At 47.2% G+C, this 25,149-nt stretch overlaps 1 protein-coding gene across 1 annotated transcript in view; it reads left to right on the plus strand.

Annotated features, from left to right (window-relative positions):
* Positions 1–25,149, plus strand: part of CRB2 (crumbs cell polarity complex component 2) — a 54,416-nt gene that overhangs the window by 14,216 nt on the left and 15,051 nt on the right. Inside the window, exons 2-7 of the mRNA XM_087943983.1 lie at positions 186–878; positions 6,356–6,551; positions 8,974–9,113; positions 10,812–10,994; positions 11,838–11,951; positions 23,566–24,498. Coding sequence (XP_087800109.1) covers positions 186–878; positions 6,356–6,551; positions 8,974–9,113; positions 10,812–10,994; positions 11,838–11,951; positions 23,566–24,498 — 2,259 coding nt within the window. The remainder of the gene's footprint in view (positions 1–185; positions 879–6,355; positions 6,552–8,973; positions 9,114–10,811; positions 10,995–11,837; positions 11,952–23,565; positions 24,499–25,149) is intronic.

Raw genomic sequence — 25,149 nt, forward strand, 5'->3', positions numbered from 1 at the left:
CACCGTTGCTGGGAAGTCTACTTTGGCAGACGTGCAATTGTTAGCCTTTAATTTTTGATTTGCCACGTATTGTGGTCATAATCCGCCACCCTTCTCCTGTCATGGCCGGGGACCAAGCTCTCCTCTCCACCAAAAGTGTGGGAATGTTCCTCTCATCTAACCTCCTGTTGCTTTTTCTTCTCCAGGACAAGCAACTTCAGAACCAGCCAACTTTTGCTCCTCAGCGCCATGTAAGAACGGAGGGACCTGCAGAGACCTGGAAGATGGCTACCACTGCTTGTGTGTCCAGAGCCCCGTAGCTTATGCGGGGAGGGACTGTGAATTGCTAGCTGAGCCATGCGATGGACATCCTTGTCCATCCGAGTGGAACTGCAGTGGGACGCCCGGATCCCTCAATTACACTTGCCACTGTGGGTCAAGCTTGGCAGATGCCTCCTGCGGGAAGTCCCAAGCGGACGAGTGCACGGCCAACCCTTGTCCTCAACCTGGTTTTGAGTGTGTCAACCTCCAGGATGGGTACGGTTGTCACTGCCCGAGTGGAAACCACTGCCTGTCGAGGCCTCCCATTTGCTCCAGTCAACTGTGCAACAACGGCACCTGTCTTGAAAGCGGTGGGACTTACGCGTGCCGGTGCCTGCCCGGCCAGGCTGGTACCCACTGTGAGGAGGAGGTCGACGAGTGCGCCTCCAACCCCTGCCAGAATGGGGCCATCTGCCTCGACCGCGTCAACGAATACAGCTGCTTTTGCGTGCCTGGGTTTCAGGGCTACCGCTGCGAAATGGACATCAACGAGTGCGCCTCCCGACCTTGTCAACACAACGGCACCTGCCTCAACCAGATAGACCATTACGTTTGCCAGTGTCTGCCCGGCTACACAGGTACTGTGGGCACCTCCTCTTTCTCGGGCTCTGGGAGGCCGTGATTCGGTGATTCGCCAGCCTCCCGCCAATAATATGCAGTTGTGCCATCCAGCTCTTAAATTGCAACGACAGAATGGATGTTGCTGGTGGCGCAGAATAGCGGTGGTGGCGTAGTGGTTAGAATGCAGTACTGCTGCCTAATTCTGCTGACTGCCAGCAGTTTGATTCTCACTGGCTGACAGTTGACTTAGCATTCCATCCTTCTGAGGTCAATAAAATGAGGACCCAGATTGTTGGGGGGGGGGCAATAGGCTGACTCTGTAAACAGCTTAGAAAGGGGTATATATAAGCAGTATATAAGTGCTATTGCTGTCTGTCTGTCTGTCTATCTAAATATCTAAATATCTATCTATCATCTCTATATCTATCTAAGAGCTGTGGCGCAGTGGTTAGAATGCAGTATTGCAGGCTAATTCTGCCCACTGCCAGGAATTCGATCCTGACTGGCTCAAGGTTGACTCAGCCTTCCATCCTTCTGAGGTGGGTAAAATGAGGACCCAGATTGTTGGGGACAACATGCTGACACTAAACTGTAAACCGCTTAGAGGGGGCTGTAGAGCACTATGAAGCAGTATATAAGTCTAAGTGCTATTGCTGTCTGTCTGCCTGTCTGCCTATCTAGCCATCCATCCATCCATCTATCCATCTATCATCTGTCTGTCTATCTATCTATCTATCTATCTATCTATCTATCTATCTATCTATCTATCTATCTATCTATCTACCTACCTATCTATCTATCTATCTATCTATCTATCTATCTATCTATCTATCTATCTATCTATCTATCTATCTATCTATCTATCTATCTATCTATCTATCTATCTATCTATCTATCTATCTATCTCTGCCTGTCTGTCTGTCTGTCTGTCTGTCTGTCTGTCTGTCTGTCTGTCTATCTATCTATCTATCTATCTATCTATCTATCTATCTATCTATCTATCTATCTATCTATCTATCTATCCTGTCTGTCTGTCTGCCTGTCTGTCTATCTATCTATCTGTATATCTTCTATCTTATAGTATCTATCCATCTATCTATCTGTCTGTCTGTCTATCATCTATCTATCTATCTATCTATCTATCTATCTATCTATCTATCTATCTATCTATCTATCTATCTATCTATCATCTATCGTCTGTCTGTCTAATCTCTATATCTAAAAGCTGTGGTGGCACAGTGGTTAAAATGCAGCATTGCAAGCTAATTCTGCCCACTGCCAGCAGTTCGATCCTGACTGGCTCAAGGTTGATCCAGTCTTCCGTCCTTCCGAGGTCAGTAAATTGAGGACCCAGATCGGTGGGGACAAGAGGCTGACTCTGCAAGCCACTTAGAGAGGGCTGTAAAGCACTTTGAAGTGGTATATAAGTCTAAGGGCTATGGCTATTTACTAGAGAAGAGAGGATAACTCGTCTCTGTTGGTCAGCAACTAACTATTCAGGGCATCAAAACGGCATCAAAAGTGAACGATTATACAAGAGTTAGGGCAGATCTGGTGAAGAAGACCTTCTGTAGACCTTCAAGCCAGCTTTACGATCGCTGCTCGGCTTCTAGGCACTCTTCCTGGCTCTGAAGCAGCATTTCTCAACCATAGCAAGTTTGAAGCATGTGGACTTCAACTCGCAGAATCCGTAGATTCTTAAAACTCGCTTATGTTGAGTTTAACACCTCTTTGGACCAGTCGAGCTTATGAGGCAGTAAAGATCAAACGGGGCCCGTTGCCAGCTCGATAATCTTAGTTCTAGCCATTGTCAGGTATCAAAAAAAAAAAAAAAAAAAAGAGGCAAAAAGGGCTGAGTCCAAACTTTTCTCTCTTAGTTGCAACCCAAGCGGTTTTCCTGGACCGAATTGGCACGGACTCACCAGGGCCCTGCCAGCTCCCTGCTGAAGCAGCAGAAGCTGTGAAGGTCTTATTTTTTGGGTGGGTGGTTTGTTTTTTTGCTTTGGTCTCTGGGTGGAATGTGGACCTCGGCGTTTCCTCCTCCACCTGGTACCAGCCAGCACGCAGGCAACCTCTGGCCTCACTCCTCCATGCGCCTGACATGGCCACGAAGGAATGTGAGCCGAGGGTTGAAGCGGGCTTGAAGATTACCAGCCCGGTAGCCGCCCCTCGAGAGGAATTGCAACACTGGATGCTCTTCTGGTGATTCTTGGCAGAGGAATTTCCCCTCTTTTAACAGAGCAACAGAAAGGAGGAATCTGGGAAAGAACAGAAGGAGAGAAAATACCTTGCTTGCATACTCCTCCTCGGGTGGATTCCAGCGTTCCCTTTGCCAAGCTCCCTGGGCTCGTTTGGAACCTCCCAGATAAGCAAAAACAGTGTGGGAAAAGTATGAACTTGGCAATGCCTGGAAAAAAAAAATTAACCTCAAAAAAATAATAATGTCAGCCAAGCGTCTTAGGAAAGGACACAAATAGCCAGGGCCAAGGAGAGAAGCAACCTGGAATTAAGGAGAAACTTCCGAACAGGGAGGACAATCAACCAGTGGAACTAGTTGCCACCAGAAATGGTGGGTGCTTCATCACTGGAGGTTTTTAAGAAGAGACTGGACAGCCACTTGTCTGAAATGGTATAGGATCTCCTGCTTGAGCAGGGGGTTGGACTAGATGACCTACGGAAGGTCCCTTCCAGTTCTATCTGTTAACCTATTAAAGAGGCAAATGTATATAAAGATATGAAAAGAATATAGAAGAATTTGGTATAGACAGAATACCACAACAAATTAAAGAGGAAAATGTGTGTGTGTGTGTGTGTGTGTGTGTATGTCACCTCAGTGCCAGAGGCAGGAAGTAGCATCCACAAGGATGCTTTGGGGACTAGGGACCTTGTAGGTCATCTAGTCCAACCCCCCGCCCCACCCAAGCAGGAGACCCTACACCATTTCTGACCAATGGCAGTCCAGTCTCTTCTTGAAAGCCTCCAGTGATGAAGCTCCCACAACTTCTGAAGGCAACTTCTGTTCCATTGAATATAGAATACCAGACTTGGAAGGGACCTTGTAGGTCATCTAGTCCAACCCCCCTTCCAAGCAGGAGACCCTATACCAATTTCCGACAGATGGCAGCCCAGTCTCTTCTTGAAAGCCTCCAGGGATGAAGCTCCCACAACTTCTGAAGGCAACTTCTGTTCCGTTGGTTGATTGTTCTCACTGTCCGAAAATTTCTCCCCATTTCTAGGTTGAATCTCTCCTTGTTCAGTTTCCATTCATTATTCCTTGTCTGACCTTCAGGTGCCTTGGAAAATAGCTTGACCCCTTCCTCCTCTCTGCTATCATGTCTCCCCTGGTCCTTCTCTTCCCTAGAGTAGCCACCTGCAATCGTTCATCGTATGTTTCAGCCTCCAGTCCCCTCATCATCCTGGTTGCTCTTCTCTGCACTTTTTCTACAGTCTCCAGAGTTCATTGGAAAATTGGGATGCATAGACTCGCAACTGCTGCTTTCGTCTGGGCATTGGGGTTGGGTTCCAGGCATCTCCCTCCAACCTGGGGTTCCATTCTTAGACAAGGGATAATGGGTGGAAACTGACCAAGGAGAGCTTCAACCTGGAAAAAAGAATTTTTATGACAGTGAGAGCAATCCACCCGTGGAACAGACGTTGCCGTCAGAAGTTGTGGGAGCTTCATCCCTGGAGGCTTTCAAGAAGAGACTGGACTGCCATCTGTCAGAAATGTGCAGGGTCTCCTGCTTGGGCAGGGGGTTGGACTAGATGACCTACAAGATCCCTTCCAACTCTGCTAATCTGTTAAATCCGATAAAAGTGCAAAGAAGAAGAACCGAGACGATTAAAGGCCTGGAAACTAAAACATACGATTTGTGTTTGGGCAGTGTAGAGAAAAGTAGGGGAGACATGATGGCACTCTTCCAGTATTTGAGGGGCTGCCACTGAACAGTCACTTGTCTGAAATGGTATAGGGTCTCCTGCAGGGGGAGCAGGGGGTTGGGCTAGAAGACCTCCAAGGTCCCTTCCAGCTCTATTCTGATTGATGGATTAAGGGCTGAGTCTGACCAGGAGATGGGAGGGCGTTTGCTTAAGGCTTGGCAGCCCTGCCAGATTAAGGGGCCCACATTCCTGGTGGATTAGTCTGGCCGGGTCTGCTGTGAAGCAGAGCTCAGCCAGAAAATTGGAATTAAGTGGATTTGCAGGTAGCAGCGCAGGGTTACAGGCTGTGAATCCAGCCAAATTTAAAAAAAAGAGAGAGGAGCAGCTTGCGAAAAAGGGCATGGAGGCCACTTAAATTTCCTTGAGGGGTTTCATGATGGACCTGCTGCAAACCCGCAAATAGGTAGAAGCATAAATAATTCTAATGGTTAATGAGAGATCTCTCCTTTTTTGAACCTGAGGGAAACATGCTGAGAATGTCCTCTTGGCTTTAGTTAAGAATATGCTAATTTGGGGGATTTCCCTCCCTCACAAGCCAGTTTCCCATGGAAATAATAGTTTCCCTCCCTCCCTCCCTCTCTCTCATTCTCTTCTCTCGTGTTCTCTTATTCTGTCTCATTCTCTCTCTTCTCTGTTCTCTCCTTCTCTTGCTTCTCTCTTTCTCTCTCATTTCCTCTTTCTCTCTCTCATTCTCTCTTCTCTCATTCTCTCTCTCATTCTCTTTCTTCTCTCTTGTTCTCTCATTCTGTCTCATTCTCTCTCTTCTCTGTTGTTCTCTCCTTCTCTTGCTTCTCTCTTTCTCTCTCATTCTCTTTCTCTCTCATTTCCTCTTTCTCTCATTCTCTCTTCTCTTCTCTCATTCTCTCTCATTCTCTTTCTTCTCTCTTGTTCTCTCATTCTCTCTCATTCTCTCTCTTCTCTGTTGTTCTCTCCTCTTGCTTCTCTCTTTCTCTCTCATTCTCTCTTTCTCTCTCATTTCCTCTTTCTCTCATTCTCTCTTCTCTTCTCTCATTCTCTCTCTCATTCTTTCTTCTCTCTTGTTCTCTCATTCTGTCTCATTCTCTCTCTTCTCTGTTGTTCTCTCCTTCTCTTGCTTCTCTCTTTCTCTCATTCTCTCTTTCTCTCTCATTTCCTCTTTCTCTCATTCTCTCTTCTCTTCTCTCATTCTATGTCTCATTCTCTCTCTCATTCTCTTTCTTCTCTCTTGTTCGCTCATTCTCTTTCTCTCTGTGTCTCTTTGTCTCTCTCTCCACTCTCTGCCTGTCTCTGTCTGTCTGTCTGTCTGTCTGTCTGTCTGTCTGTCTGTCTGTCTGTCTCTCTCTCTCTCTCTCTCTCTCTGAGCATTATTTCTTAACTTTGGCATCTTTCACAGAAGTGGACTTCAACTCCCACAATTCCCAGCCAGCAGTGGGCATTCTGGGAGTTGACGTCCACTCAACGTACAGTTGCTAAGTTTGAAAAACGCCGATTTAGAGACGGAAGGACCCATCGCGCAGCCTTTAGAAAGTGTAGCATTATATACGAACGAATCCACCCCACTCTTTTTGTAACAAAGGTGTGAACTGCGACGTGGAGATCGATGAGTGTGAATCCGCTCCCTGTTGGCATGGTGGCATCTGCTCTGACCATGTGGGCTTCTTCACCTGTTCCTGCCCGCCGGGCTACCGAGGAACCCAGTGCGAAGTGGACATTGATGAATGCCAAAGCCAGCCTTGTCTTAATGGAGCTACCTGCCAGGACCTGGTGAACAGGTGAGAACCTCAGTCCCGAGGACAATCTCAATGGCTTCTTCCGCTGCCCCGCTGCCCCCCCAACACCTACGGTAAGACTTCTACAGGTGTTTATTCAAATTCCCCAAACAGGTCCTCGGAAAGCACCCCCATTGCACAGGTCCGGATTCCAAGCAAGAGTCCCTGGGTAACCCAGTCCAATGGGTACACACAACATCCAGGAGTCAAACAGGCCAGGATACACAGGACGAACACGCAAGGCATGGCACTGGGCACGTTGCTCCAGCAACACACAAGTCCTCAGGAGGGGATTAAGTAGGCAACGGTGGTGCAACCTTCCATGAGAAGCGAGGCTGCCTCCTCGCGAGCAGTTTAGCTGACCAACGTTGTGCCTGCCTCCTCTCTGCTCTATGTGTCCTTGGGTCAGGAGGAGGTATGGATTCCACCTCTTCCTCCTTGCTAATAGAATTGCTGTTCCTGGTCCTCACCTGGAGCCCCTCCCCAACTTACTGCAGCTCCCCTCCCTCAACCCAGCTGAGGACAAGTAGCAGTGAGTAGTACTCTCTGAGCCCTGATCCTGACCAATCCTCAGCTCCACGTTTTCCTCTTAAGATTCAAACTCACCCACCTCCTCCAAACCTGCATCTGGAGAGGGGTCCGTGGGGGCCAATCCGTGACACCTCTAGGATTAGATTAGATTTAACAGGGTTGGAAGGGACCTTGTAGATCATCTAGTCCAACCCACCGTCCAAGCAGGAGATCCTACACCATTTCCGACAGATGGCAGTCCAGCCTCTTCTTGAAAGCCTCCAGGGATGAAGCTCCCACAACTTCTGAAGGCAACTTCTGTTCCATCAGTGGATTGTTCTCCCTGTCAGAAAATTCCTCCTTATTTCCAGGTTGAATCTCTCCTTGGTCAGTTTCCATCCATTATTCCTTGTCTGGCCTTCAGGTGCTTTGGAAAATAGCTTGACCCCTCCCTCCTCTCTGTGGCAGCCCCTCAAATATTGGAGGACTGCTATCTTGTCTCCCCTGGTCCTTCTCTTCCCTAGACTAGCCAGGCCCAGTTCCTGCAACCGTTCATCGTATGTTTTAGCCTCCAGTCCCCTCATCATCCTGGTTGTTCTTCTCTGCACTCATCCTAGCATCTCAGCCTCTTTCTTTATAGTGTGGTGACCAAAACTGGGTACAATACTCTAGGTGTGACCCCCTTCTCCCTGGGGCAGCCCCTCAAATCTTGGAAGATGCTCTCCTGTCTCCCCTGGTCCTTCCCTTCTCTGAGAAGATTTGGGGGCTGCTGTTCTAGTCGAACCTTGAGCAGGAGACTTTATACCATTCCAGACTAATGGTTGTCCAATCTCTTCTTGAAATCCTCCAGTGATGGAGCAGCCACAACTTTTGAAGTCAAGTGAGTCCATTGGTTGATTGCTCTCACCATTAAGACATTTTCTCCTTAGTTCTAGGTTGCTTCTCTCCTTGGTCCGTTTCCATCCATTATTCCTTGTCTGGCCTTCGGAAAAACAGCTTGACCCCCTTCCTCCTCTCTCTGGGGCAGCCCCTCAAATATTGGGAGATTGCTATCCTGTCTCCCCTGGTCCTTCTCTTCCCTAGACTAGTTGCCCACCTCATTCTGGCACTGACAGAGCAAGGGAGAGACATCTCAAAGTGTTGCAGGATGGAAGGTTCCTAATCAAGGTTTTCATGGGTCATCGCTTCAGTCCTCACTAGGTTGTCTTTCTACCCGGGGGGGGGGGGTCTTTCCACACAGAGGACCCTCCTCTCCAATGACTTTTTTGGTATTTTCTCCAGTCTTAGGGATCCTCCCTTTGTGAGAAACCTTTAAGAAGAGAGACTTCTATTAGCGTACAGGATGCCATTGATGGTGCAATGCATACACTGTTGAGAGGACCAGGCTATTTTAATGCTTCTGCCGTATCTTTGAGGAACAGAAGTGACAGTTGAGGAATAATCAAGATGCAGTTAGCTAAACGCAGGGATGAATTTGACATGGGGCATCATGAGGCATTGACGGCATCCATGAAAAAGAAGTAAAGGTTCCCCTCGCACCTATGTGCTAGTCGTTTCCGGCTCCTCTCCATTTCAAAGCCAAAGAAGAGCCAGCACTGTCCGAAGACGTCTCCGTGGTCATGTGGCCGGCATGACTAAACACCAAAGGCACACGGAACGCTGTTCCCTTCCCATCAAAGGGGTCCCTATTTTCCTACTTGCATTTTTTTAACATGCTTTTGAACTGCTAGGTTAGCAGAAGCTGGGACAAGGAATGGGAGCTCACTCCGTGATGCGGCGCTGGGGGTTCGAACTGCCGAACTGCTGACCTTCCTGATCGACAAGCTCATCGTCTTAGTCACCGAGCCACCTCATCCCCTACGGAAAAGAGAGGATGTGCTAAATCAGTTAGTCTTTTCTCTCTCTCTCTCCTTAGCTACCAGTGTGACTGTCACAACACGGGGTTTGAAGGACAGCACTGTGAGGTGGACATCTTGGAGTGTGCCTCACAGCCTTGTCAAAATGGAGCCCCTTGCTTGGAAGGAGCTGGATTTTACAACTGTTCTTGCTGGCCAGGTAAGCGAAATCCTCCAACGGGCCTTTCAGAATCCGGAACAGGGAGGAGGAAGCATTTAGAACAGTGCTGGGCTGCTAGGAGGCTCCAGGGGCTTTGGGAGGGCACCTAGCTAAGATTCTGTGCAGTTCGGAGAACCCCCCCCAAATCCCACTCCTGGCTGGCCCTGCACCGCCACGGCCCATTTTGGAGGCAGGTAAGTGCAGGGCCCATGTGGAGGCTCGGGAAAACGGGCCTCCTGGAAGTTTGGGAAGGCTGGAAATGGGGCCTTTCCAGCTTCAGAGAGCCTCAGGAGCCCAGGGAGGCCATTTTCACCTCGCGGAGGCTTGAAGGAAAGCCTCAGGAGCCCAGGAGGCCATTTTCACCTGCAGAGGCTTGGAGGAAAGCCTCAGGAGCCCAGGGAGGCCATTTTCACCTCACGGAGGCTTGAGCGAAAGCCTCAGGAGCCCAGGGAGGCCATTTTCACCCTCACGAAGGCTTGGAAGGAAAGCCTCCGGAGCCCAGGAGGCCATTTTCACCCTCACGGAGGCTTGAAGGAAAGCCTCAGGAGCCCAGGGAGGCCATTTTCCCTCACGGAGGTGTGAAGGAAAGCCTCAGGAGCCCAGGAGGCCACTTTCACCCTCACGGAGGCTTGAAGAAAAGCCTCAGGAGCCCAGGAGGCCATTTTCACCCTCACGGAGCGTGAAGGAAAGTCTCCGGAGCCCAGGGAGGCCATTTTCACCCTCACGGAGGCTTGAAGGAAAGCCTCAGGAGCCCAGGGAGGCCATTTTCACCTCACAGAGGCGTGAAGGAAAGCCTCAGGAGCCCAGGGAGGCCATTTTCACCCTCATGGAGGCATGAAGGAAAGCCTCAGGAGCCCAGGGAGGCCATTTTCACCCTCACGGAGGCTTGAAGGAAAGCCTCAGGAGCCCAGGGAGGCCATTTTCACCCTCATGGAGGCTTGAAGGAAAGCCTCAGGAGCCCAGGGAGGCCATTTTCACCCTCACGGAGGCTTGAAGAAAAGCCTCAGGAGCCCAGGGAGGCCATTTTCACCCTCACGGAGGCTTGAAGGAAAGCCTCAGGAGCCCAGGGAGGCCATTTTCAGCCTCACGGAGGCTTGAAGGAAAGCCTCAGGAGCCCAGGGAGGCCATTTTCACCCTCACGGAGGCTTGAAGGAAAGCCTCAGGAGCCCAGGGAGGCCATTTTCACCCTCACGGAGGCTTGAAGGAAAGCCTCAGGAGCCCAGGGAGGCCATTTTCACCCTCACGGAGGTGTGAAGGAAAGCCTCAGGAGCCCAGGGAGGCCATTTTCACCCTCACGGAGACTTGAAGGAAACCCTCAGGAGCCCAGGGAGGGCAAAAATGCCCCCCCCTGCCATGGTGCAGGAGGCTGACTAGGCCACGCCCACCATGGCCACACCCACCCAGCAACCAGGTAGAGAACCCATTGCTAAATTTTTTGAAGCCCACCCCCTGATTTAGAACCATGTTTTTAAAACTTGATAACTGCTGGGTGGGGTGGGGTGGGTGGGGCTTGTGGGGTTCACCCCCTGCTCCTTTTCCCAGAAGAAGACATTGATGGGTTCCACTGGAAAGATCTTCTGGATTGTCCTTGCATCAAACCGGTGCACTGACTCAAGCAAGAATGATTAAGACGACACCTTCGCTCCACTCCGGAGTTCCTAGTTTCACTCGTATCCTGTCCCTTTTCTGTGACATTAGGGTATGGGGGAACCAACTGCGAAGAAGACGTGGATGACTGTGCAACACACCCGTGTCTCAACGGTGGAGAGTGCCTCGAACGGTCCAATCAGAGCTACTACGGGAGACACGTGGATTTCCCTGAACAATTTAGCTACGAAGCAGCCGCTGGTTTCATCTGCAGTTGTCACCTCGGTTTTGAGGGTGCGCTCTTTTCACTGTATTGGGGGGGTCCTGTGGGGTCTACAGGAGGTCAGGAATTGGCCAACAGATCAAGAAACCAGGCCCTCTCCCCTCCCTAATTGCTTCAAGCAGGGTTTTTCGTGGCATAGACCTGTGGTGGCTAACCTTTTTGGGGCTCCTGTGCCAAAAATTGCATGCTCGCTTGCGCGCACTCGCTCGCATGCCAGTACCCAGAAGGCAATGCATGCAGGCCCTCCCATGCCCCCCTGCACATGTGTGCGCATTCCCCCCTGCCGCCCCCTTACCTGTACTGCTTATGCGTGCACCTCCTAGCTGATTTTCGGGCTTTTTTGGCTTCCCAGAGACTCAAGGGAAGCCTCTGCAGGCCGAAAAATGGGCCCGTTTAGTCACATCCAGTATTTCTGGAAATACATGAAGGGACGAAACGGGCCTGTTTTTTGGCCTCCAAAGGCTGCAGAGGCTTTCCTGAAGCCTCTTGGGAGGCTGAAAAGGCCCGAAAAATCATCCGGGAGGCGCACGCATGCACAGTGAGGTGAGTCTTCTTGGGGCTCATATGCCATACGTTCGCCATCACAGGCATAGACTGTGAGTTCAGATCTTTATATAGCTTGGAAGTGATTTTTTTCATTCTTGGCCTGTCGGTCTTTCTTCCATGGGATCATTTTGGATGGTTCAATGTGCCTTTAAATGCGGCGGAAGAACAGCATGGGCTTCTCAGCTGTGTGCCGAGTTCATAAATTCAAGCCCGCTCGAGTTAGCGATCGATCCTTAAAAAAAGAAGAAAAAAAAATCAATGAGAAACTCAGGTTCTGAGCATGATTTGCTTTGCCAATCCCTTTGAAGGAGAAACCTGTTCCATCGACACCGATGAATGTGAATCTGAGCCGTGTAAGAACGGAGGGAACTGCGTCGATCTGGTGAACGGCTATCACTGCGACTGCTTGCCAGGATATTCAGGTAAATGGATGAAGAAGGGGAGAAGGGAGAAGGGGAGAGAATCAGAGTGTGGGAAAGAGAAAAAGGTCTGGTGGCCGGGGGCAAATTCTTATGGGTCTTTATGTAACCAAAAGATTTATCTCTTACTGCTTTTTTCACTTACCAAATTCACTTAGCCATAGCAATAAGCACTTAGACTTATATATTGGTTCACAGTGCATTTACAGTCTGCACTAAGTGATTTAAAGAGACAGCCTATGGCCCCCAATAATCTGGGTCCTCATTTTACCCACCTTGGAAGGACGGAAGGCTGAGTCAACCTTGAGCCAATAAGAATTGAACTGCTGGCAGTCAGCAGTCAGTCTCCAATGCTGCATTCTAATCACTGTGCCATCACAGCTGAGAGAGAGAGAGAGAGAGAGACAGACAGACAGACAGACAGACATAGAAATAGATCAATAGCACTTAGACTTATATACCGCTTCACAGCACTTTTACAGCCCTCTCTAAGTGGTTGACAGAGTCAGCCTCTTGCCCCCAACAATCTGGGTCCTCGTTTCACCCACCTGGGAATGATGGGAGGCTGAGTCAACCTGGAGCCTGGTGAGATTCGAACTGCCAAATTGCAGTCAGCCGGAGGTCAACAGAAGGAGCCTGCAGTACTGCATTCTGACCACTGCGCCACCAAGTCTCATTTCACTTACCTGATTTCTAGCTGAGTGAATTCTGCACTAATTTAATATCAAAGTCAGATGGCTGAAAACACCCCAACGTTGACTTTGGGAATGGTTAGAATAGAATAGAATAGAATAGAATGGAATGGAGAATAGAATAGAATAGAATAGAATGGAATGGAGAATAGAATAGAATAGAATAGAATAGAATAGAATAGAATAGAATAGAATAGAATAGGAATAGAATAGAATAGAATAGAATAGAATAGAATAGAATAGAATAGAATAGAATAGAATAGAATAGAATAGTTGTAAGGGACCTTGGAAATCTTCTAGTCCAACCCCCTCCTCAGGCAGGAAACCCTAGAGCATTTCAGACAAATGTGTCATGTCCCTGGTGGAGACTGACTCTGAGGAAGAGGAGAACCAACCAACAGGGAGTAGCATTGTGGCTCCGAAGGTTGTGGAGGAGGCTGGGGAAGGGCAGAGGCTGGCTGGGCAGTCAGAGGCCAATCCCCTCTCCATCCTAGGGGACGCAGGGAGGAGAGGATAAGGGAGAGACGTGGTCTACTCGGGAGGAGAGGGCCTTGATCCTCTTCATGGGCTGCAGCTGTGACAACTGCATAAGAGTTTGGACCTGCGTACTGGCAAACGCTGGAAACAAAGCTTGTTTTATTTTGGTCTGAAGTTATCTTGGTTGGCGTCCTTCCAACAGACTGTGCCTTGTTATCTCCTTGAATTTGGTAAATACTTCTCCTGTTCCGTTGTAGAAATTTCGTCATTGTAGTTTCTTTGGTTTTTTTAAAATTTCACCTCTATCTGCTCATTCAATTTGGACTGTATTGCTTTCTTTTGAAGTCTATTTTTGAGTACGTTTTATCTCCAACTGAGAATTATTGAACAGTGGGGCCAAGTTGGAGGCATTAAAGGACATTTATGTACGTTTTGGATTTTGTTACATTTGTGTTGCACGCTGGGTCATCACAAAATGCCTTCTTAAAATCTCTTCTTAAAAACTTCCAGTGTTGGAGCATTCACAACTTCTGGAGGCAAGTTAATTGTTCATTAACTTGTTCATTGTTCATCTTCACGTGATCTTGATTCTTTCACAGTGATATTTGGCCCAAGAAATGCTTGCTGTGCCCTCTTGGAGTTTATGCTCGGTGCGGGCAAATCTTACGATGTGCTTTCTCTGATCTCACTCACGTGGAAAGGGCCTCATTGTCTTTGCTAGATTTCACAGTGCTTTCTTTGTAGAGATTGACAGAAGAGAATATTTGCAGCTCAGGGTTGAATTGTGGCGTCCTTGGAGCTCTCTCATTTTCTTGCAGACATTTCATGACCCAACTAGGTAACAACATCAGTGCTAGAAAGTCTTAGAGAGGAGGAGGATGACTGTGGGGTCCTTGGTGGTCTAAGTGCTAATGATGTTACTTAATTGGACAACGAAACATCCGCAACAAAACAGCCAAGTTCAGAGAGCACCAAGGACCCCACAGACCTCCTCCTCCTCCTCCCGCCTCTTCCTTCCAGCACTGATGATGTTACCTGGCTGTATAATGAGACGCCTGCAAGAAAACAATCAACCACCAGGGGCCTTGCAGAGATCAACCCCCAGAATGTATTTTAAAACTGGGATTTGTGCAAAAGCGGAGGAGAAATACAAGGCTTGCTCCATTAACAAGTAATATCCACTCGTGCCTTTCCTGAATTAATGGAAGAGAGAGCCGTAATGTACAGACGAAACCTCGTTTCTAAGTTCCTTTACAATAAATACTCCATTCCATGGGACCAGATAGCTCTGAAAACACTGGCTCTTGGGAATCGTGTTTCTAAAATATTGTGAGGCTGCCATCTTGTGGAAAAGACGAGAAATCCGAAAGGTTAAGAAAACCTGGTGGTGAGCTTTCTTCAAGAGAAGGGATTTAAGTATGCCTTACTTGTGTCCTGCTCAGTTTCGTTTACTCACAGACCAATGAGATGAAACCAACTGTCCAGCTGAGACACTGCAGAGCACACTTTCTGGTTGCCCATAGACCCGTGATAGATCCGTGACCTGTGGCACATGTGTCAGAAGTGGCATGCAGAGCCGTTGCCCCAGCTCAGCTCCTCTGTGCATGCTCACACACTAGTCTTCAGGTCTCTGCCGTTTTTGCCATCCCGGAAGCTCAAGGAAAGCCTCAGGAGCCCAGGGAGGGCAAAAATCCTCCCCCCTCCAGCCATGGTGCAGGAGGCCGACTAGGCCACACCCACCCTGGCCATGCCCCCTGTTAGGAATATAAGTCACCTAACAGCTATTTGGGTTAGAAATATATAACCCAGGATAGACATTTTAATACTGTCTCTTTCAGAGAATCCTAAAAGTGTAATTGGGTGCGGTTTCTGAAATGGCCATAAGATGGAGCCAGAAACCTGGGTTGTCTGAGTCTTAGTCTCAGAAGAGAGTGTGAGTAAGTCTCTGTTTCCTTCTGTTGGAGAGTTTTACCGTTCCTTCTAATTGACTGATATTCTTGGATTTGATGTAAGTCTTTTACCGAACTGATTTTTGACACTGGACTTTGTTATTGGATGATCCCTGGATTGAAAAACTGACTGATTTACCTGTGCAATGACTTTTGGACTGCTTATTTTGAACTTTGCTTAAACCTTTCTGGAAAGTAAAAACCTACATTTCCTGTACAGTGTATCTGTGTGCTGTGTGTGTACTATTCAAACACTTCTCTCAAATAGGTCTCCCTGGATGCGCTCATTCTCCTAACGGGGAATTACCTCAACACCCACCCGGCAACCGGGTAGAGAATTGTTTGCTAACATTTTTGAAGAAAATGTTAGCAAACAATTTTGACCGTTTTTGCAGGCTGGGCTCAGCTCTTTCCAGGGGGCTCTTCTAATGTGAGTTGGACCCAAGAGGCTTCCAGGACACTTGCGCTGCCCCCCTCCCCTCACACACACACACACACACACACACGCACGCTGTCAGCCTTGGAAGCCACATTTTTCTTGGAAGCTTCAAGGCTGCCACGTTTAGTGCCTATGAACTTGGGAGGGGGGGGGTTCATAGAGAGGCAGAAGATTAGATTCAACACCATTCTTTCCCGAGAGTCAAGGCCAAGCTACCCTGCACCTGGAGAGGAAGGTCTCCAGTTGTGACGACGCCCACCATGGCCACATCCACCCAGCAACCATTTTTGAAGCCCACCCGTCTCCAGCCCTTTCATCACCTTAGTTGCTCTTCTTTGCGCTTTGCCCCCAAAGGGTCAACATCAGCAGGAAGGGCCACTATAGGGCCCAGTTGGACAGCACGAAGTCCAAGAAAAGACGGATTTAGTCCAACCTGCTGAGGATAGTCTTCCCAGCTGGCTTCAGGAGGCTAGCTTGCTACCCTGCCCGCTGTAATGGGCCTCCACTCCCATTCCCAGCAGTAAGAGGGAAGGGAGGGCACCCAGGACCAGCGGGCTTGCCTGCGTAGGCCCATCTCCCACTCCCCTTGCAGGGGAGGGCAGTAGGCGAAACATGTTGTCAAGCTGGGACAGAAGCCAGCTGGGAAGATTTAGAGCTGAGATGGATTAGATCGAGCAGCCGGCTGAAGGAGCAAGAGTCCTTGCGTCTCTCCGAAGAGGCCCGTTGTGTGTGCCTGGCACCCAGGAGTGAAAGAAACCGCGTTCCGGTCCAATCCAGCTCCGCTTCAGCCCTTCGTACCTTTCCTCTTGGGACCACCACCACCCATGCCGTCCGGGGGAGCGGCCATGAATCCTCTGCTGGCTGGCATCTTCCTGGGTGGATTTTCTCACCTCCTGGCAGGTAATGACCCGAGGTCCTTAGCAACCTCTGTGTGGTTGTGGGTCTGTGGGTCTCCTGTGTGGGTCGTTGGGCAAGGCTTCTTGTTTTGGCGGCCAGCTTTTCGGTAGGGGGTGTCTCTGCTAAGCCTTGGGGAGGCAGAGCTGTTCAGCTTCACGCTCAAGTGGACTTTGATTTTCTTCTTCTGTTCTGGCCTGTCCTGGGCAGAAATACTCCTGGACTGTGAAAAATTGGGTGTCTCCTACGAAGGGGGACAAATTCACCATCTTCTGAAGAAGCCAGATTTCTCTCCAGTTAATGCCTATAGAAGGTATCCAAACAAGAAGCTCAAATAAGGATGGGACTGTGCATAGATCGCCACAATGATGGGGAGATGAAAGAAAGAAAGAAAGAAAGAAAGAAAGAAAGAAAGAAAGAAAGAAAGAAAGAAAGAAAGAAAGAAAGAAAGAAAGAAAGAAAGAAAGAAAGGAAGGAAGGAAGGAAGGAAGGAAGGAAGGAAGGAAGGAAGGAAGGAAGGAAAGAAATAGAGATGATAAATATATTATAGAGAGAGGGAAGGGGAGAGAAAGAAAGAGAAATGATAGATATATTATAGATAGAGGGGAGAGAAAGAAAGAGAAATGATAAATATAGAGAGAGGGAAGGTGAGAGAAAGAAAGAGAAATGATAGATATATTATAGATAGAGGGGAGAGAAAGAAAGAGAAATGATAGATATATTGTAGATAGAGGGGAGAGAAAGAAAGAGAAATGATAAATATAGAGAGAGGGAAGGGGAGAGAAAGAAAGAGAAATGATAGATATATTATAGATAGAGGGGAGAGAATGAAGAAAGAGAAATGATAGATATATTGTAGATAGAGGGGAGAGAAAGAAAGAGAAATGATAAATATATAGAGAGAGAAGGTGAGAGAAAGAAAGAGAAATGATAGATATATTATACATAGATAGAGAGGGAAGGTGAGAGAAAGAAAAGAAAAGAAAGAAAGAAAGAAAGAAAAGAAAGAAAGAAAGAAAGAAAGAAAGAAAGAAAGAAAGAAAGAAAGAAAGAAAGAAAGAAAGAAAGAAAGAAAGAAAGAAATGATAGATATATTATAGATAGATATAGAGGTGGGAGATGATAGAGATATAAATGATAGATATGATAGAAATATAGATGAGATAGATAGATAGAAAGATAGATATGATAAATAAAGCTAGAAATGATATAGATAAATATGATAATGGATGGACGGACGGATGGATGGACAGACCAGATTGTACTCCACTAATGGCCGGGTCCTTTTCATCAAATGAAGACTGATAACCTTGAAAATAAGAACAAGGAGAGCAGCTCACTAGGATGTTTAGTGAAGAGGGCAATCTTTATGGAGAATGTTTGAGATGTTAAAATGTGCAAATATGTGTAGAAGGGTAACCATCCCTGCAAGCAATGAATGTTTGCTAAAAGATACAAAACAAAGGGCCGTGCATGTTTTGTGAAAATGAGGGTTGGGTAAACCAAGATAAGTTTATGGAAGCTTGAAGGCTGATTCTTAAAGGCGTTGGCTAAAACAAGAAGGAATCAGTCAAAAACGAAGGCCATCCCTCTGGACGAAGGTGGATTGAATAGGAAAAAAAAAATGACTGGCCAGGACAACAGAAGTATGTTGGGTTTGGTGGCCACCGAAGGAGAATGAATAAGGATGGGTTCCTAAAATAAATACTTGCAAAAGAGAGTGAATTTGGCTGAGAGGGGAGCAGGACTCTGAGATAAATAAAGAAATCCAAGATAAGGAGGTGAGAAGAATGCAGGAGAAGCAGAGATGGATGGCCAGGATAGAAAAGCATGGAGTCATAAGTGAACCACGTTGGTATAAACTACTTTTAGCTATGTTTGTTTTCCTTTCCTTTTTCTTATCTTCCTCCTTACTTCTCTTCTCCGCTCCACCCCACACCGCTTATCTCCAAGGGGAGCAAGAGTTGGGTGGACTGCAGTGTTGATAGATCGAGATCTTCTGTCTGTCTGTCTGCTGAAGGTCAGGAATTCCCTGCAGACAGACGGACACACGGGTTGGCTTAATGAGCTCGCTTAAAACAGAGCTTCCCTTGGTGATGTCTAGCAATTTGCAGTTTTCCTTTGAGGAAGCTTTTCTGCTCTGGATCCTAACATCCCACAAACTCCGTTTTATTTGCAGGGATTTCTGTATTCCCCACAGGGGAAAGGGGGCATAACAGGTTGAACTATACTCTAAGCTGGCCTCCTCTTGACAAGAGAACATCCTTACTCCCTTTCTTCCAAGGACTCCCTGCCTGCCCCCCCCTCCCCCAAGTCTCTTCCCTTCTTCCTCCCACAAACCTGGATTGTAAACTATTTCCTGGCACATTCCAGCCTATTTCATTCTCGCTGACAGAAAATGCCTTCAGCAGATTCTTATTTCCGTAAAGGTCTTTTTTTTTTTTTTTTTTTGGCTTCTTTGCTGAAGCAAGGAACGATCTCCGTGGAACAAAAGTCAGAATCAGAATCAGAATAGAGCTGGGAGGGACCTTAGAGGTCTTCTAGTCCAGCCCCCTAGTCAAGCAGGAGATCCTATACCCGTGATGGCGAACCTAGGGCACGCGGGCCACAGGTGGCACACAAAGCCACGCAAGCCGTAGGCAAACTTACCTCACTGCATTTCAGTCCTTTTTTGGCCTCCTAGACGCTTGAGGACAGCTACTGGGAGGCCGAAAAAGGACTGAAACAGGCCGAAAATCAGCTAGGAGTCGCAATGCAGGTAAGGTAAGATTGTGTGCGCATGCAAGGAGTGTGTGGGGCCCCCCCCACGCGCATTGCCTTCTGGGTGCTGGCATGTGAGCACACAATTTTTGGCACAGGAGCCCAGAAAAGGTTAGCCACCACTGTCCTATACCATTTCAGACAAGTAGCTGTCCAGTCTCTTAAAAACCTCCAGTGATGAAGCCCCCACCATTTCTGGTGGCAAGTCGTTCCACCGGTTAATTGTTCTCACTGTGAGGAAGTTTCTCCTTAGTCCCAGGTTGCTTCTCTCCTTGGTTAGTTTCCGTCCATTGTTTCTTGTCCTGCCTACGGGGGCTTTGGAGAATAGCTTGACTCCCTCTTCTTTGGGGCAGCCCTTCAAATACTGGAATCCTGCTATCATGTCATCCCCTAGTCCGTCTTTTCTTTAGATTAGCCAAACCCAAATCCTGCAGCCGTTCTTCCTATGTTTTAGTCTCCAGACCTTTGATCCTCTTAGTTGCTCTTCTCTGCACTTGTTCCAAAGTCTCAACATCTTTTTTGTAATGTGGTGACCAAAATTGGTTGCACTATTCCAGGTGTGGCCTTACTAAGGGTTTATAAAGCGGTACTAATACTTCATGCGATTTTGATACTATGCCTCTGTTTATACAACCATGGATTGGATTTGGGTTTTGGGGCTGTTGCTGCACATGGCTGGCTCACGTTTAAGGGATCATCCCCTCCCTTGCAAAATTTGGCACGTTCCCAAAGTCAATGGACCATACTTGGAAAAAGGCCTTGACTTAAGGTATCCCTTGTGGTTGCCCGTGTTTGTGGCCTTGTGCAAATCTTTGCAGGTTGTGTTAAATGGGAGGGGGATTGAGGCTGCTTTCAAACAGAAGGCCAGCCCTGTTGGGTTGGCTAAGGGAGCACAGCTGGAACAATATCACACCTACCCTAATGAAGGGATTTAGTTTAGTTTAGTTTACTTTATTGTCATTGCACCTCCTTCAACGAAATTATATGTCTTCAGTGTACAATTGATGACTATGAAAATAAATACAAACACACATCCCTCACACTCCATGCACTGAATTGAAAACCCCTGATATTGCATTAATATTGCACTATGCAGTTTTCTCTTCCTTCTGTGACTTCAGGGCTTAATGCTGGCCCGTTGCATTCAGTAAAACAGGGGCCCCCAACCACCGGACCCCGGACCGGTACCGCTCCGTGGATCATTTTGTACCGGGCCGCCTACTTTGCTTGGGCGCCGCCATCTTGTTTCGACGGCGCTTGAGAAAGTGCTTCCGGGTGAGCTTGTCGGTCGTCGGTTGGAAAGCGGCGTTTGGGTGCTGAAGGAATCCTCGCGCCTTAGTTTCGTCGAAGAGGGGGGGGGCGGCTTCGAACGAAGAGCCGTCCCGATGGCGGTGGAGTCTCTCATTACTCAGGAGGAGATTAAGAAAGAGCCCGAAAAGCCCATCGACCACGAGAAGGTACAAAGGAGGAGTTGAAGGTGGCTGGGAGAAGCGGGGGACGGCTGGCTGGCCGGTCGCTCGGCTCGCCTTGCCTTGGTCGTGCGTGCTGATGCCGGTACCGGTCCGGGGATCATTTGTATCAGTCCGTGGTACAAAAAAGGTTGGGGACCACTGCAGTAAAAGGCTCCTTCGCAACAAACTTCCATGGCTCAATCTGCCAAAGGAGCCCATATCGGAAGGAGGAAGGTCTACACTGATTCTTTCGCCCCTTAGCTTCTCTTCCAAGACATGAGTTCGCCTCCTTGTGTAAGCCAACTGTGAAGAGACCCGATCAGGGCAGGCTGAGTGCAAGGACGCTGCAGCAACAGATCTTCTCCACCGCGGCCAACGAACAAATGAGGAATCCAAACATGGCTTCCCAAGGGGAAAGTTCCATCCTTCATTAGCCACCGACAAGGGAATCTGAGAGGACTGTGTGGATTAATCTGATGTGGGGGTAGAAGCGCAGGACTCGGAGGGAATATACCACTCCCCACCCTCATTTAAGCCGTGGCAGCTTCAGAAAAACGTTATTTTAGAAGGAGAGTTTATTAGAACAAGGAAAGTTATTTCTCTTTCTGAAAGGAGGTCCGCTGGGAACTGGAAAAGATATTCCTAGGACGCTTCCTCCAATTGTCAGCCCTGCCAGGAAAAAAAAAAACATTACTAGGTGAGCTAATTCTACTGTATTTGTAAAGCTGTAAATCAGGATATTGCAAGTGTGATAATACACATCTCGCAGGATCCTTTTTACAGCTTGAGAAGTGAGGGAATGTCTTTCTCCGCAACTGGGGGGTGGTATCTATAGATTTACAGATTAACAGAGTTGAAAAGGACCTTGTAGGTCATCTAGTCCAACCCCCTGCCCAAGCAGGAGACCCTACACCATTTTTTGACAGGTGGCAGTCCAGTCTCTTCTTGAAAGCCTCCAGGGATGAAGCTCCCACAACTTCCGAAGGCAACTTCTGCTCCATGGGTTGATTGTTCTCCCTGTCAGAAAATTCCTCCTTATTTCTAGGTTGAATCTCTCCTTGATCAGTTTCCATCCATTATTTCTTGTCTGGCCTTCGGGTGCCTTGGAAAATAGCTTGACCCCCTCCTCCTCTCTGTGGCAGCCCCTCAAATCTTGGAAGATGCTCTCCTGTCTCCCCTGGTCCTTCTCTTCCCTAGACTAGCCAGGCCCGGTTCCTGCAACCATTCATGGAAAGTTTAAGATTGGGAAAAACAACTCCAAAAAAGAAATAGAGTGAAAAATAAGTATAAAATCAGAAAGCAACAGAAGAGGGAAATGCAGAAGAGAGAATTAGAACTAGACAGACAAGGGGGTAAAAAGGGGAGGGAGAAGATGAGAGGGAAGAAAGAAAGGAAAAGAAGTTATAAAGGACAGAAGCAAAATATAGAGAAACAGGGCCTATTTAGAGATAATGGGTGAAAACTTAATGGAAAAGGGGATTCTGCAAACATAAGATAGTATGGTTACATAAGTACATAAGATAGTATGGTTATATTAGAAGCAGAAATAATTTTAGAAAATATGAAACAATGTATGATTAAAATGCCTGATAAAATAGCTATTGTAATTCAGTGGAATGCTCGTCAATAAATAAATGTAACAAAAGGCATATTTAATGATTTATAAAACATATGTGAAGAGAAATAAGGGAAAAATTAATTATGGAGATTATATGTGTTTTTAAGGAAGTATGATATTTAATTGAAAAGAAGTGTTAAAGATGTTAAGATTTTAATGATTATTAATGATAGAACTGAACTGGAATGGAATGAGGGTTTATAATTACATATATTTACAATCTTTCTTTTTTTTTAAAAAAAGAATATAGTGTGTATTATAACAATGTACCAAGCAGAATTCGATTGGAAGTTATGTATTATGTATTATATTGAAGGTCATAAACTTAAGGTATATATTGAAGTTTAAATAAGAGTTGAATGGATGTAATTAAAAGATATAAAGGTGTCATACTCCAATTAGTAACTACAGGAGAAAATTTGTTTAATGAGAAAAGATAATATGAAATTGAAACAGAACAGACAAAAGTATAAATTATAATGATTTGAACTGAGATGAGATAATCAAAATAAAATTGAGAAAATTAAAAGAGGGGAAAAACTATATAGAAAATGTAAAATAGTATAAGATATGGAATAGAATACAAAAAGGAGTATGAAATTGAGTTTTGTGTCTGTATAAAGAAATTCAACCCGGGACCATGCTATTTTCAAAAAAGATGTTTTACTTGTATTTTGTGTGTGAAAACCCAAATAAAACTTTATTTTAAAAAGAAGATAAATAATCCAGAACTTTTGTTTATCTGGCCAGCATTCTTGGGGATTAGTGGGAATGTGTGTGAGGAGCTGGAAGAGGCCAGAGGCTGCTTAATCAGGGCTAATGACTCTTAACAGTCCACAAATACTTAACGATCCCCAACACTATTTTAGCCTGGTATGTCTGTCGCCTTCCAGGGCTAAATGAATTCCAGTCCATCTGAAATTCATCTGAATGGTGCATAGAGAAGAACTTCAATCAATCAATCAGAATAGAGCTGGAAGGGTCCTTGGAGGTCTTCTAGTCCAGCCCCCTGGTCAAGCAGGAGAACCTATACCATTTCAGATAAATGACTGTCCAGTCTCTTCTTGAAAGCTTCCAGTGATGAAGCTCCCACAACTTCTGGTGGCCAGCTGTTCCACTGGTTGATTGTCCTCCCTGATAGGAAGTTTCTCCTTAATTCCAGGTTGCTTCTCTCCTTGATTAGTTTCCATCCATTGTTTCTTGCCCTCTGGTGCTTTGAAAAATAAATCTCCCCCCCCATCTCTCCTTTGTGGCAGTTTCACAAAGTTTGTGAAATAGTTGTGTATAGTTGTGCAAGCTCAGAAGCTCACTCCCCTCTTCCCTCTTCTGTGCGCCAGGGATCGAATGTGCCAATGAGATCGACGAATGCCAAGATGACCCTTGTGAAAATGGCGGTACCTGCGAAGACACCATTGCTGACTATATCTGCCGTTGCACCTTCAACCCAGATGGCGTCTCCTGGGGTGGGAAGAACTGCTCCGTGGAGCTCACGGGGTGCAAGGCCCACAACTGCCAAAATGGGGCGTTGTGTGTCCCCACCTTCCAATTGGAGGCCCACGGCTACCTGTGCCAATGTCCTCCTGGATTTTATGGGCCCACCTGCACCACCCCAACCACCTTCTCCCTCACGGACAATGGCTACCTCTTAATCAACGCATCTGCAGATGATAAGAACACAAGTGGCCATGGAGCCAGCGTGGCTCTTCGGTTCCGGACCACCCTTCTCAACGGCCTCCTTTTCTACCGAGGCCACCAAACCGAGCATCTTCTCCTGGAACTCTACGCTGGCCTCCTCCAGGTGATGCTCTTGAGCCAGGAGGCCAATGTATCTTTCACACTGGAAGCACCTCCAGTGAACGATGGCCACTGGCACAAGGCGGAGGTCTCTCTGCGAGAGTCTCTTGAATTCAGGCTGTGGCATGAAGCTTGCCCAGGAGGCATCTGCCTGTTCAGCCACCCCCTTGGCGAGACCACCCCTGTTTCTCTACTACCCTCATTTCTGAATATCTACGTTGGTGGGGTTGAAGAGACCTTAACAATCAACTGCACGAGACACTTCACTGGTTGCCTGGAAGACCTGCAGATTGACTCGAAGATACTCCTACCAGAGGACGTAAAAGGTCTGCAGCTTTCTGGATTTCAGCTGGGTTGTGAGAGAACGGAATGGTGCCAGTCTGAGCCTTGTTCCCACGGCGGTCAATGTGTTGACTTCTGGACAGACTTCCGTTGTCACTGTTCCCGGCCTTACGAAGGCCACACTTGCTCCTACGGTGAGTAGCATGAGAGGGCTCCCATTAACCACCTCAAGAGAGAGAGAGAGAGCAGGAATTTGGGTAAGAAATAAAAATATTTTCAGGAAGAATGATAGGAGACGGTGGTAGGTGGGGAACACATCTGCTTTCTTTTGGTAGAATAACAGGAATTTGTTTTGGGTCCTTATCCACGATGAAGGAAGACAGAGAGAAGTTAGTGCCACAACCATTAAATGGCCCCATGTAACAGTGTAATGAAGTTTGAAGGGACCTTGGAGGTCTTCTAGTCCAGCCCCCTGCTCAAGCAGGAGACCCTATAACATTTCAGATAAATTCAGTCTCTTCTTAAAAGCCTCCAGTGTTGGAGCATTCACAACTTCTGGAGACAAGCCATTCCATTGATTAATTGTTCTAAGGGTGAGGAAACTTCTCCCTAGTTCTAAGTTGCTTCTCTCCTTGATTAGTTTCCATCTGTTGCTTCTTGTCCTGCCTTTGGTGCTTTGGAGAATAGTTTGACTCTCCTCTTCTTTGGGTCAGCCCCCCAATATTGGAACATTGCTGTCATGTCACTCCTAGTCCTTCTTTTCATTCATCTAGACCAGGGGTCCCCAAACTTGGCAACTTCAAGACTTGTGGACTTCAACTCCCAGAATTCTCCAGCCAGAGAAT

This window comes from Notechis scutatus, chromosome 15, assembly GCF_049901735.1.
Source record: "Notechis scutatus isolate UNSWTSFEM ecotype Mainland chromosome 15, rNotScu1.2, whole genome shotgun sequence".
Taxonomy (NCBI): Eukaryota; Metazoa; Chordata; class Lepidosauria; order Squamata; family Elapidae; genus Notechis; species Notechis scutatus.